Below are 11,954 nucleotides of genomic sequence, written 5' to 3'. Positions count from 1 at the left end.
GGTCTCGATTATTTAATCTCATTTCTTATATGGCTGCATCTAACGTCTCGGTAGACTGCCTACATACACTAAGCAGGGATCAAGCCATTTGTAGTTCGCATTAATCATTTATAGTAATACGCATATGGATATATCACAATGAAATACAACTCAACCATCTCATAGTATTTTATAACATATAAATATATATATATATGTCATGGCATAAATTTCTCAGTTTTATTTAAAAGCATTTATAGAATTATAAATCATGAAAATATGATAAGCAAGGAAGGATCCACTCACCTGGAGTCCACGCTACAACTTCCTAGCATAAACATCGAGGCATCACAAATGATCGGCACCTGTGACCAATTATCAAACCATATCTCAGAATTCTCATTGATACAATACATAACTTACGTCGCACATAAGTCTACGTCATTCGGTCCAGAAGATTTGCAAATCAGATCTCTATTCCGTAACTTCCAAGGATCCACATTATGCTTCTAGAATAACATACTAAAGTTTCGGAACGATCCAACGGTCGGATTTCCACCAATTGCCAAAACCAAGTGGCGGTTAACATTTTATTTTACAAAATTACATATCCAATTCGAGAAGATCCGTAAGTCGGATTGCCAATCTGTAAGTTCCTATATTCTTCAAATAATATGAATAATAACCTATTAAAGTTCGATGACGATCCAACGGTCAGATCGTCAATTCATATAATGGCCTATTAAAGTATCTTAGAGAATTTTGGTTATAACGATCAATCTACGTTATTCAATTCTCAAAATTGAATTCAAGGCATCAAATATAGCCTAAAAATAGCATCGACGGCCCCCTAGCCACGTGCCGCCGCACTAGCCACCCCGGCTCGTCGGAAAATTCAACTATTTCTAAAAATTCTCAAAAATTACAGAATGAAGATCTCAAGGAGTAGAGAAAACTTTATACCTGAGGCCAAAACCAATTTGACCGGGAAAAGCTCTAATTTTGCTCAAACTCGTCGGAACCCTAGAATTGGGTGTGATTCGATTCGACCCCCAAACTTATTCTAACGCCTCCACCAATGCTTGGGCTTTGTTTCTGGGTTATAGGGAAGTGTTTTGGTGGTGGTGATCAAGGGTAAGTGTTTCAGGAATGAGTGAATTTTCAACGAAGGGTCGTCGGACCCGTGGGTGGTTCTTCGTGGAACCCGTGATGAAACTTCATCGATTAAGGCTATAATTGGATGCTGGGATACTATGGTGATGTTCAGGGGTGATGAGAGGTCGAAGAAAGTCGGAATTTGGATGGGAAAACCGTCAGAAACCCCTAGGGAAATCGGGTCACCGCACGGGTCAAGGGAAAACCCGGCCTGTTCCTCTCCTTTTCCTCCTCCCTCATTTCCCTTCTTTCCTTCTTCTGGTTGGTCACTCACCTACCTCTCTCCTCTCCTTATTCGGTCTCTCATTCCTCTTTTCCGATTGGGCAGCTTTGCCCAATCCCTTTCTATTCTCTGTTTTTCCTTCCTCTCCCCCCGACCTTCCTCTTTCTTTTTCCCATTATTTTTTTACAACCAAACAATTAATAATACTCATAATTATATACATATAAAAATATAAATAGTAACCAAACTAAAATTACTTCTCGGTTTAGAGTTCTGTAGAACTTTAACCGTAACTCCAAATCCTCTTCTGTTTGCGCCTATGAGCCCGTGTTGTCGAATACTTCAGGGATATACTAAAGCAAAATTTCATATGCCTCATTATACGCTGGTCAACGAAAATCAAAACCCTTGCCTCTAAGGGCACTTTCGTAAAATCACACTTTAAAATTTTATAATTGATATGGATTACAATCTGGTTAGATTGGATTTGGTTAGTCGAGTTGGGTTGGGTTAGGGATGGACGAGCAAATGGTCAACCCAACTCAACCCAATCAATGAACGGGTTGAAATTGGGTTGGGTTAGGACGGGTTATAACTAAAAAAAACCCGCTTGTTCGGATTTAACGGGTTCGGATTGGCCCAACCCAAGTTCTACTCCTATGAATAACACTACCTTTTGTCAAAATCTTTGCCACTTGATCCACCGCCTCCTATATATATGGGGTGTATTTTTGGTCACCACCCAAATGTTAGTAATATTCATCAACTTATTTATGATAAGATGTTTTAAATTTTTTGATTTGTGTCTATCTAGATCATACAGAGAGCTTAAGGGGAGGGATCCCCATTTTTTGAAAAAATGGGGATTAGGTGTGGGGCCCACTTCACATCTAATTTCAACAATCCGAACTGTTTATTTTGTTAGTCTTGATTCATAGATCATCCTTGCAAAATATTAGCTAAATTGGAAATGTTTAAGACATCTAATTGGGTTCAAGGAAATGAACGAATAGTTTGTTGTATAAGAAAATATGAAATTTGATATTGATAATTAAATAGGCAAATGGTTTCGGATTGAATTGAATTTTTGCAAGGATGATCTATGAATTGAGACTAACAAAATAGACGGTTCGGATCGTTGAAATTAGATGTGAAGTGGGCCCACACCTAATCCCCATTTTTTTCAAAAAATGGGGATCCCTCCCCTCTCTGCTAGATCATATATATATATATATATATATATATATATATATATATATATATATATATATATATGCATGTATTATTGTATTTACAAAAACATTTTTATATGTATAAATGAGATTGTGTGTGGTTAGAGTAGATGGTTATGTGATTCTTGTCTGAGAGTTGATTTGAATGTCATTTGCTGGGACAGTTAGGGCTTTAATTGAATCGTGCGGCAGCATCGCAAAGGACATTGCAATACCGAGTGTTTGTTTGGGGTTTCGATTAGATTACACTAGGGGTTGGGACTTGGACGGACGATTGCCTCGGCGAAGGAAGGAAGGAAGAAAGGGAGGAAGGGGGAGTTATGAAATCAGAGGCGCGTAATTGCTAACCGACTTGCTTCTCTTCTCTTGTCTTTTGATTTGATTACTTGATTTTGTTTTGTACGATCGAATTATTCGCCGAATTGATAATTGGATTGATCGGCAATGGGCGATGGCTTTGTATTGGGAATTTAGGATTTCATTGTTTGGGTTTATGGGTCCTGATAAAAACTCCTCTTTAATTATTTAATTTGCGTTTGGTTTGCATCTTCACTGCTGCATTAGCCTCTCTCTCTAAATTGATTTACTTTTCATGCAGTAATTGGAGTCCGTACTGTATTATTGGGTACCGGAGATTGGGCTTAATGTAATTCTGGTTATATCGCACCAGTCTGGAATCTGAAATTTGGAGTCTGGAATCTGGAGTGGTAGTGATCGCATGCAAGGGCCGGCCTGTTGAAGTGTTGATCATGATATTCAGAGGACTATGGTGAGATGACTCTCGGTAATCTGCCTTCTTTCTTCTTTGTTTATTTTCAGTTTTCTTTTCCTATATCATGCAGTAGCCCTTATTTCAAAGAAAATAGGCTATTAAACTTCGGGTTTTTTGTTGACCATCTGGCGATCATTCAGGTCATAATAATTTCACTCTAGCCATTTCTCGCTGATTTGTAGTGCGTTGTAATGGATGATTAAATTCAGATTTTAGGAACATTGGAGGAATTTCCCTTATACATTAATCTAACCATACGTTTAAATGAGGAAATTGAAGAGACCGAGGAATTCCAAAATGATACAACTTAAAATGATGGAATTGACCGTTCTAGAATTTGTCAAGTCTTGTTTAGCTAACCTAAAGTGTAATGGGATTTAAAGACGGAATTTTATGTTTGTTCTTTTATAGGCACCAATCTGTAAATGTGGGGTGGTGTTTGGTAGATGTGTTCAGTGTGGCACTGATGGTGGTGATGACCAGGTAGTGGAGGTGGTGTTGTGGTGGCGTACATAGTTGGTTTTTTTTTTCTTAAAATACTCACTCTTTTGGAATTTCAGAAATTACAGCTATTTGGGTGGAAATTATGAACTTCAAATTGTATATGTCTTTGTTTATTATAAATTCAAACAAGGGAATTGTTGTATGTCAATTTGAAAGTTCTCTCCTTGTTCCAAATTCCAAGTTTAGTAATTTTCATTCATGGGAATATAACAGGCCAGTTGAAGAGATTCTCACGTGCAGCTTCCTGCATATGTTTTTTTTTTCCCTTACTCCCTTAAGCTGAGAGTGACATTGGGTGTGGGATTTTAATTGATGTTTATGTTTCCCATGCTCTCATACGTTCAATGCTGCGAAGTCAGGATTTTCCTTTTATCTTTTTAATCCTCCATTGTTAATTTATGTATTGCTGCCACTACTAACTTGGTTCTTTGTATTTAGTAGGTGTCATCTCAATCTGTAAAAGCGTTTGGTAAGCATTCCATAGGTGGGAAAGTTCATATTAGTGGCGAGTGTGGTGCTTGTAACGTGTGCTCTGCTCCCTGTTCATCTTGTCTGCATCTTAATAGATCATTTATGGGGTCAAAGGCTGATGAATTTTCTGATGAAACCTATCGTGTTAATGCTGCTAGTCAATATTCTATAAATGTGGGAGATGCTTCATCTTCTTTTAAGAGAAAAGCATGTGACAGTCTACAACATACCACCAGTGAGACTAGTAACCTGCTTAGTGTTAATTCAAGTCATGATTCTTTGTCTGAAAATGCTGAAAGCAAAGCAACCATGAGGTCTTCTGATACATCTGTTGAAGTCCATGATGATAACATTTCATGTATAAGTAGAGCCAATGATGCAAATCAAGCAGTCAATAACCATAACAGGAATGTAGAACGGAAGAATTTGTCTTGTAGTTTAGCTTCTGGAAAGGCACATAAGTCTTTCATGTCGGACACGGTAAAAGCTGGAGATTCTGGTGATAGCACAGAAAAGGTGCAACCTCTTGCTTTTACTCACGAATTGGTACATCTCTTTCCTTTAATGCAATTTTTAACTGATTTAGGAAAGGATACATCTTCTCATATGCAGGGAAAACTGCCAGAATTTTTTGGACATGTGGATTCATCATTTAAGAATGAGTCGGATATTATTGTTGGCCAGAAATTTGTTAGTTTAGGGGTCCCTACAAAATTTAGTCCAAAGACAGAAGTAGAGAGTAATGGACAAGACCCAAAAGATGAAGCTTCAAAGAGTTTGGATCATGGTGAGAAAGATGTTAAGTCTAGTGAGTTGGTTGAAGTAGATGACATGCAGCCCTCGCAATCTGCATCTGGGGATGACAGTGATGAATCGGACATTGTAGAGCATGATGTGAGTTCCATCCCCCATAAAATTTGAATGTATGATTTGTTTGCTCTTTGTTCTTTGTGTTTTTCCCCCCTCAATTTTTTTCTGGCTTCATGTGTCTCCCTATATGGTTTCATATAAAATGATATTTTCTTGCTAGTAGTTAGCTCTGAAGGTCTGTAAATATAAGCTTCTTGATTTATGTTGTCATTGTCACTTAATTTTATGATTAAGCCTAATGTTGATTAGCAGATTTCAGAGATAATATAGAGATAACAAGTATTTGCAGCTTTTTTCAGTGTCATTAAGAAAACTTCCCCTGATATTCGTTAAGAGATTGTTAAATGTTTTCTATTTTTGCGATAGTACTTCACATTTTAATTTGAAGGATGTTACCCCAGTGGATCAGTGCTTGTTAGGAGGGGTATGCGTGATGTATTCTACTATATTGTGGCCTAATTATCTTATGCTTTATGTTAGAGATAGTAGACTTTGGATGGTTGCATCATGTTAAAGGTAAGGAAGGGTTGTCTATCCATTTTTTGTTATTGGCTCCTTGTGGAGGCTTTATGAACGTTTTTGTTTTATCTTTTGTTATTTTTATTTGTAAGTGACATGCTTTATAGCTTCTCCTTTCCTGTATTGGCTTCTTCATTTATGAGCTGAAAAACTAAAAACTGTTGCCTTTTCTTTTGGGGTCATAAACAGGTTAAAGTATGTGATATTTGTGGGGATGCAGGCCGCGAAGATATGCTTGCCATGTGTAGTAGGTGCAGCGATGGTGCAGAACACATGTAATAGTCTTTCATCTTATTTTTGCTGTCAGGATTTTTCTTGTGATATTTTATGTTGTCTCATGCTTTTGATAAAAAATTTCTTAACATTATTATTGCTGAAAACAGCTATTGTATGCGAAAGATGCTTCGGAGAGTTCCTAAAGGTCCATGGCTGTGTGAGGAATGCAAGTTTGCCGAGGAAACTGATAACCAGAAGCAAGGTAAAGCAGATTGAATTATATTAATTAACACATGCTAATGTGCTGTTATTTAGTTGTGAAATGCACTAATTTTGTTTCTGTATTTGAATTCTGAAGGTTCAGATATGGAGGTGAAAAGAATGGATAAAGCGATTACGAGTACACAAATCTCTAACAAGAGACTGGCAGAAAACGTAGAAGTCGCTCCTTCTGCGAAAAGGCAGGCTCTTGAAATGCGTGTGGGATCACCAAAAGCATCTAGCCCTAAGAGAATGGGTGCTTTATCACGCGAATCTTCATTCAAAAGCTTAGATAAGGATAGGTTGAGGTCAGCTTATCCGATTTCTCAGTCTACTAATGATCTATCAGAAACTGCACGTTCTCCTTCAAATGGTTTACGGGCCAAGGGTGAGTAGTTGTTGATGCAGGTCACATGTTTCACGCTCCATCTCTACCCCTCTTTTTATTGTATAGCAACTCTTTTGCTTTCTGATGTCTCGTGGGGTTCTTGTTTCTCATTTTTAACATTTTTTAGAGTTCTATATTAAGAAAGAACAACAGTTCATCGTATTTCTGTCTGCAGGTACATTTTCAAAGTCAAATTCGTTCAACACCTTAATTTCTAAACCAAAAGTCAAACTTGTAGATGAAGTTGTTCCTCAAAAGCAAAAGGGGTCTAAAGAACATGCTTCCCTTGATATGAAGGAGAGGGTGGTGTCCAGAATGATGGGCAGATCTGTGTCTTTCAAATCTGCTAGCTCAGGGCGTTCAAATGTGTCTGAATCAAAAGTTAAAATGCTCTCGTCAAAATTTAGCCATGTTCCAGATCTTAAAGGATTGAAACAAGCAAAAGAGTGGAGCACAGTTGAAAGAAAAAATTTGTCCAAACTAGACCGCCCCAAGGCTAATTTGATAACAGCTAGTCCTATTTTCTCAACTCCTAAGAGTGACCTTGCATCTCGTGGTGAGACTAGTTTGCTTTCATCTGTGAGCAATCGAGAGCCAAAGGTTGCACTGCCTGATGGAAAGTTAAGTACTTCATCAAAATCTAGTCTTACTCGTAAAGGTGTTGACACTCGAGTTGCTTCAGGTAAATCTATTCCTTCTTGATGGTGAAATTGGGCTAGTTCTGTACTTGTGTTCTTCAAGCTCATGGTTGTGTCTTACTTTTATGTTTCTTTGTATGGTTTGTTTGATGTTTATGTATCTTGGACAAGGTGGTGTTAATAATCTAAGGTATCACCATGTGTTTTCCATTGCAGGTGGAGGTTCATCTATGAATGGAATGTCTAGTTCTGCTTCTGAACAAAGGTCAAACCAGGTTTGCTCTAAGGATGAATCCTTATCCAGCTATTCTGGGACCGTTGAGACATCACACTGTAATGTAGATGGAACATTAGAAGATGTGTTACCACAATCAGGGGAAATGGCAGATCAGGATGATAAGGCCAGGGAGAGCTCTGTTCGCTGTAGGCCTGCTGTTGTGGCTAGTCCAAAATTTAAAGAGAGAGGTAATAACGCGGAATTTGGCAGAGCTGGGATTTCACAGGCTTCTGGTACTGATGCTTGTGCTCCTAGAAGTTCTAGGGAGGAGATGCAGAGAGGTAATAGGTTGAAAAATGCTATTCATGCAGCTTTGCTTCGAAAGCCTGAAATATACAGAAAGAAAAGAGTGCTTGATCAATCTGACGAGTTGTCCATGTCGAACATGGACTTAAGTTATGAAGTAGCTACTCAAGAGCAGTCACCTGATGGACATGCAATCCTTGGGACTTCTCCTTCTGACTCTTACAAGAATACAACTGTCAATAATTTAAAGCAGCTTGCAGGACAGCCCATTGATTCTGGGTTCCCTTCCAAAGTGGCAGACTCTTTTTCTGTTGTTCATTCTCCGGGCAAGCCTACAGTGAAAGATTTGCATAATCATGCTTCAGGGGCAATGTCTGTTCTTGTGAAGACAACAGCCATTCCAGAATATGAATACGTCTGGCAGTATGGTTCTCTTGGTTTCTATTAGTTGTCAAATGTTGTCTGCTTCATACTCTGCATTTTCTTTCCTTTTCTTTCTGGTGTTATTTTTTCTTTTTTCCTTTTCGTATGTTTGTTGAAAATGTCTTATAAGATAGGTTTATCTTATTTTCATGCAGGGGGAGTTTTGAAGTGCAGAGAGGTGGAAATTTTCTGGATTTATGTGGTGGAGTTCAAGCTCACTTGTCAACTTGTGCATCGCCAAAGGTCCTTGAAGTGGTAAACAAATTTCCGCACAAAATTCCTCTGAATGAAGTTCCTCGCCTGAGTGTATGGCCATCACAGTTTCATCAAAGTGGTGCTAAAGAAGATAATATTGCACTTTATTTCTTTGCCAAAGATCTTGATAGGTAGTGATAAATATACTCTTTTCATTTAATATTTTCAAATTCTTTATTTCCACAAATCATTTTTTTCTTGCCTATTATGAATTGTTTCAATTTTCGATGCAGTTACGAAAGACACTACAAGAGCCTGTTGGATGCTATGGTCAAGAATGATCTAGCCCTCAAAGGGAATTTTGATGGCGTTGAACTTCTGATATTCCCATCCAATCAGCTTCCTGAGAAATCACAACGTAAGGAATTCTGAAGTTTCATTATATTGGGTTAGGTGTTCTACCCAGTGACAATATGTTTGATGCGGTTCTGCTGTGTGCAAGTTGTGGCTTAAACTGCTTAATGCATAAATAAGTTCTGATGCTGATATTGCAAACCTGTAATTATGGAGCATATATAGAAATAGGGATAATGTTCATGTTCTGTAATCTGTATGATGGTGTCTTCTTTTAAATAATTGGCTGCTTCTCGTCTTGCTGATGTTTTTGCCTTTTTGATCCTTTCCTCGAGTGCTTTCAGCTTGACCTCGTTTTTGGTTATTGGTGTAGTTGCTCTTTATTGCCAACTGTTTGTGGCAATAGCATTGTTCTTGCTGACCTAGAGGCTAGAGTCAATACTGTCTGCTGAAATCTGTTCTCTGTCATTGGCAGGTTGGAATATGCTATTTTTCCTTTGGGGTGTGTTCAGGACAATGAGGGTGCATTGTTTGGATTTTACCGAGAAATGTGTTCCCAGCTTGAGAAACTCATTCAATAAAGCTCCTACTGATGGCATGACTTTGTCTGAGAGTGAGAACATATGTATACCTAAGCATATGGATGAATCTTCTCCTTCTGACAGATCTTGTGATGTTCCCTCTGCTTCCAAGGCGCCTCTGCATATGGGCCCCACAGTTAGTAAGGACCATGAGAACAAAGATACTTATCCTGAAGAGGTGCGTTCAGGTTCAAAAGTGAACTTGGTGTTACAGGATTGTAGACTTGATTCCAACACAACAAACAATACTGGCTTGTCTGAAGGAGTTGAATGCATCACTCCTTGCCTGGTAACTTTCTTTTTAATTCTTTTCCAGAATGTATATGGCTTGATAATGTGCATAATGGTGTATATCATCTGTGTGTGTCATGCTGAGAGATTAATTTCTTTCAGCATTTTGCTTTGCAGTTTTCTTGTATCTTTCTAACATCTGAACTAGACGTCATTGATGCTATCAATCATATCATTGCAGGCCTTGTTCTCCTTCTTTTCAGTCTTAAAAATGTGAAGCTGAACAATTTTGACCAGTGTTGCTATACTGTTTTAGATGTTTTTGGATTATGATGTTATGCATATATTTTCACCAGTGGTCAAAAGACTTAATGACATTATTTCTTAGTCAAAAGATCCGTATTTGCTTAGCACCTGTACTTTGGTGTAGAAGTACAGATGGCATTACTGATGTCACAGAACATGACTCCACAATGATCATCCATTGGACTAAGAATGTTTGTTGATGCCCGTGCTATGTGTTGACACGCTGAGTGATATGTCCTGTGATGTACTGTACACCACTAATTAACCGTGTTATAGTGGGACAATTTGTAAGGAAGGTTTGGGATTTTAAGCTTGGCCCTCATCTCATGGTTCAACTTACTTACCTAGTCAAAATTTATTTCTTAAAAGTTGGTACTGTGATGTTGATATATTTTGGGTCAGTTTTGTTTTGACATTGAGATTTGCGTATATTTACTAAAGGGTTATTGTCTCGCATTCTGCAGCAGGAAAGCTGTATTCGAGAGAGCAGAGTTGGCACAGAAATTAAATCTTTTATTCCAACAACTGGGTCAAATAGCTATAACAAAGGTGAGAAGAGGCAAGTGCATTGGGTCACTTCTGTTGAAAGGGATGACACTGATTCTGTGGAGATTCGTCCTGTTTCCAGTCATGAGGTAGCCGTTGCTGGGAGTGTGGGTCAGGAGAGATTTCCAGATAGAAAGAAAAGGGTTGGTATCACCGGAGGGGTTGAGGAGGTGATTCTGGACAGAGTGAACATGGATAAAGCTGATTTTAAACAAGAGAGGGAATTGGGGAGAGATCATGGATATAAGGAACCAGAAGCAGCCAGAGTCAACTCTTGTCAGCCTAGTGACAGAAAACACCCAGACATACCTATCTCAGAGAGAACAACTTCTGCAGCAAGTCAAGAAATGCCATGGAATGAGGTGAATATTACACAGATGGATGGCAAGATTGGTAGTAAGAAGCCAAAAATTGGTTCAAGTGGATTTGATAGCTGTAGCACTTCTAGAGGTACAAACACTGTGGTTGAGGAGAAGAGATACTTTGAAGCCTGTGAGGAGAAAGTTATTCCAGAGGACTTGGGAAATACTGAAAGGTACTTCTTTCCTTTGGATTCACGGCATGTTCAGCATTTTGGGCCAGTTGGCCACTCGGTGCCATGGAAAGATTTCTCTTCAGGGTATGAGGATAAGTCTCGCGAAGGGATCCCAAGTCTCGAGCTAGCTCTAGGGGGAGAAACAAAACCACAAAATAAGGGAATGCTGCCCTTCTTTGTTGGGTTAGCAGACAAGAAAGACCAAGATGAGCCTTTAGAAGCAGCGGTAGTGGATGAGAAAGATGATGATGTGTCTGCGTCACTTTCCCTTTCCCTTTCATTCCCATTCCCAGACAAGGAACAACCTGGGAAACCTGTTTCAAAACCGGAGCAGCTTCTGCCTGAAAGACACCATGTGAATACATCACTGCTTCTCTTTGGGCGCTTGCCAGACAAATGAAGTGAAGATGAATTGCTGCGTTATGTAAATTATGTTGCGTTTGAAATGCATGTGGCAGTCGTGGCTGATGATCTTTCCTGGATGCGTCGTCGCTCTTTCTCAAATATAGGATTTACCGATACTTTTTCTTAGTGTTTCTGTACTGTTTTTAGATGTTTGGTATTTGAGTGCGTTAGTATTACTATTACTATTACTATTACTATTACTATTACTATTACGGCTGTTTGTATATAAAGAGAAATAAGCCACCATAATTTTAAGAAGTCATTAGGAATTTGCAAGCCAATGTGTTGCTGATGTGACAACAAAGTGGCCAGATCCCAGATGTTGCTGCTCTGTATGCCCTTGCATATGCGTCATTTTTCTTCTTCGTCTTTTGTCCTTTGATTCGCTGCGTACTGCGATGTATTTGTCGATCCGATCCGATCCAGTCCAATCCAATGGAAGACAAATTTAAGCAGTTAATAATTTTATTTTGGAACGTTGAACAAATTTAAACTCCTTTTTAATACACAAACTAAAGTTATTTCCTGGAGCAGTTTTTTCGCCGCTTTCTTTGGTCCGGTTAGGTATCGGGGAATTATTTTGATAAATTGTCGTGGATAGGGGAGGTAATGTGTGGTCTAAATGGA

At 38.7% G+C, this 11,954-nt stretch overlaps 1 protein-coding gene across 11 annotated transcripts; it reads left to right on the top strand.

The window, feature by feature from the left end:
• The first annotated feature begins 2,632 nt into the window (after positions 1–2,632).
• Positions 2,633–11,658, top strand: LOC103440032 (ASI1-immunoprecipitated protein 2). Of its 11 annotated transcripts, none has more exons than XM_070825566.1 (14): positions 2,647–2,921; positions 3,188–3,373; positions 3,773–3,844; positions 4,307–4,852; positions 4,949–5,230; positions 5,915–6,000; positions 6,109–6,203; positions 6,300–6,590; positions 6,766–7,272; positions 7,445–8,174; positions 8,330–8,560; positions 8,663–8,787; positions 9,199–9,593; positions 10,306–11,658. In XM_070825566.1, exons 4-14 carry the CDS (start codon positions 4,439–4,441, stop codon positions 11,320–11,322), a joined length of 4,173 nt encoding a protein of 1,390 aa, XP_070681667.1. In that variant the 5' UTR covers positions 2,647–2,921; positions 3,188–3,373; positions 3,773–3,844; positions 4,307–4,438; the 3' UTR covers positions 11,323–11,658. The 11 variants fall into 11 exon arrangements, with proteins under 11 accessions (XP_017188856.2, XP_070681666.1, XP_017188857.2 ...); XM_017333369.3 differs by having other exon boundaries at positions 2,677–2,921; positions 4,304–4,852; XM_017333366.3 differs by having other exon boundaries at positions 2,699–2,921; positions 3,188–3,358.
• Positions 11,659–11,954: the final 296 nt, after the last annotated feature.

This window comes from Malus domestica, chromosome 07 (genome assembly GCF_042453785.1).
Source record: "Malus domestica chromosome 07, GDT2T_hap1".
Lineage (NCBI taxonomy): Eukaryota > Viridiplantae > Streptophyta > Magnoliopsida > Rosales > Rosaceae > Malus > Malus domestica.
The sequence above is the reverse complement of the archived record's forward strand: the minus strand, read 5'-3'. Positions and strand labels throughout refer to the sequence as shown.

Bases quoted from the DNA above. Each gene is read 5' to 3' on its own strand.
- LOC103440032 (XM_017333366.3), top strand. The intron at 3,845-4,306 runs GTAGTGGAGGTG...TGTATTTAGTAG, and splicing joins CTGATGGTGGTGATGACCAG to GTGTCATCTCAATCTGTAAA. The intron at 8,175-8,329 runs GTATGGTTCTCT...ATTTTCATGCAG, and splicing joins GAATATGAATACGTCTGGCA to GGGGAGTTTTGAAGTGCAGA.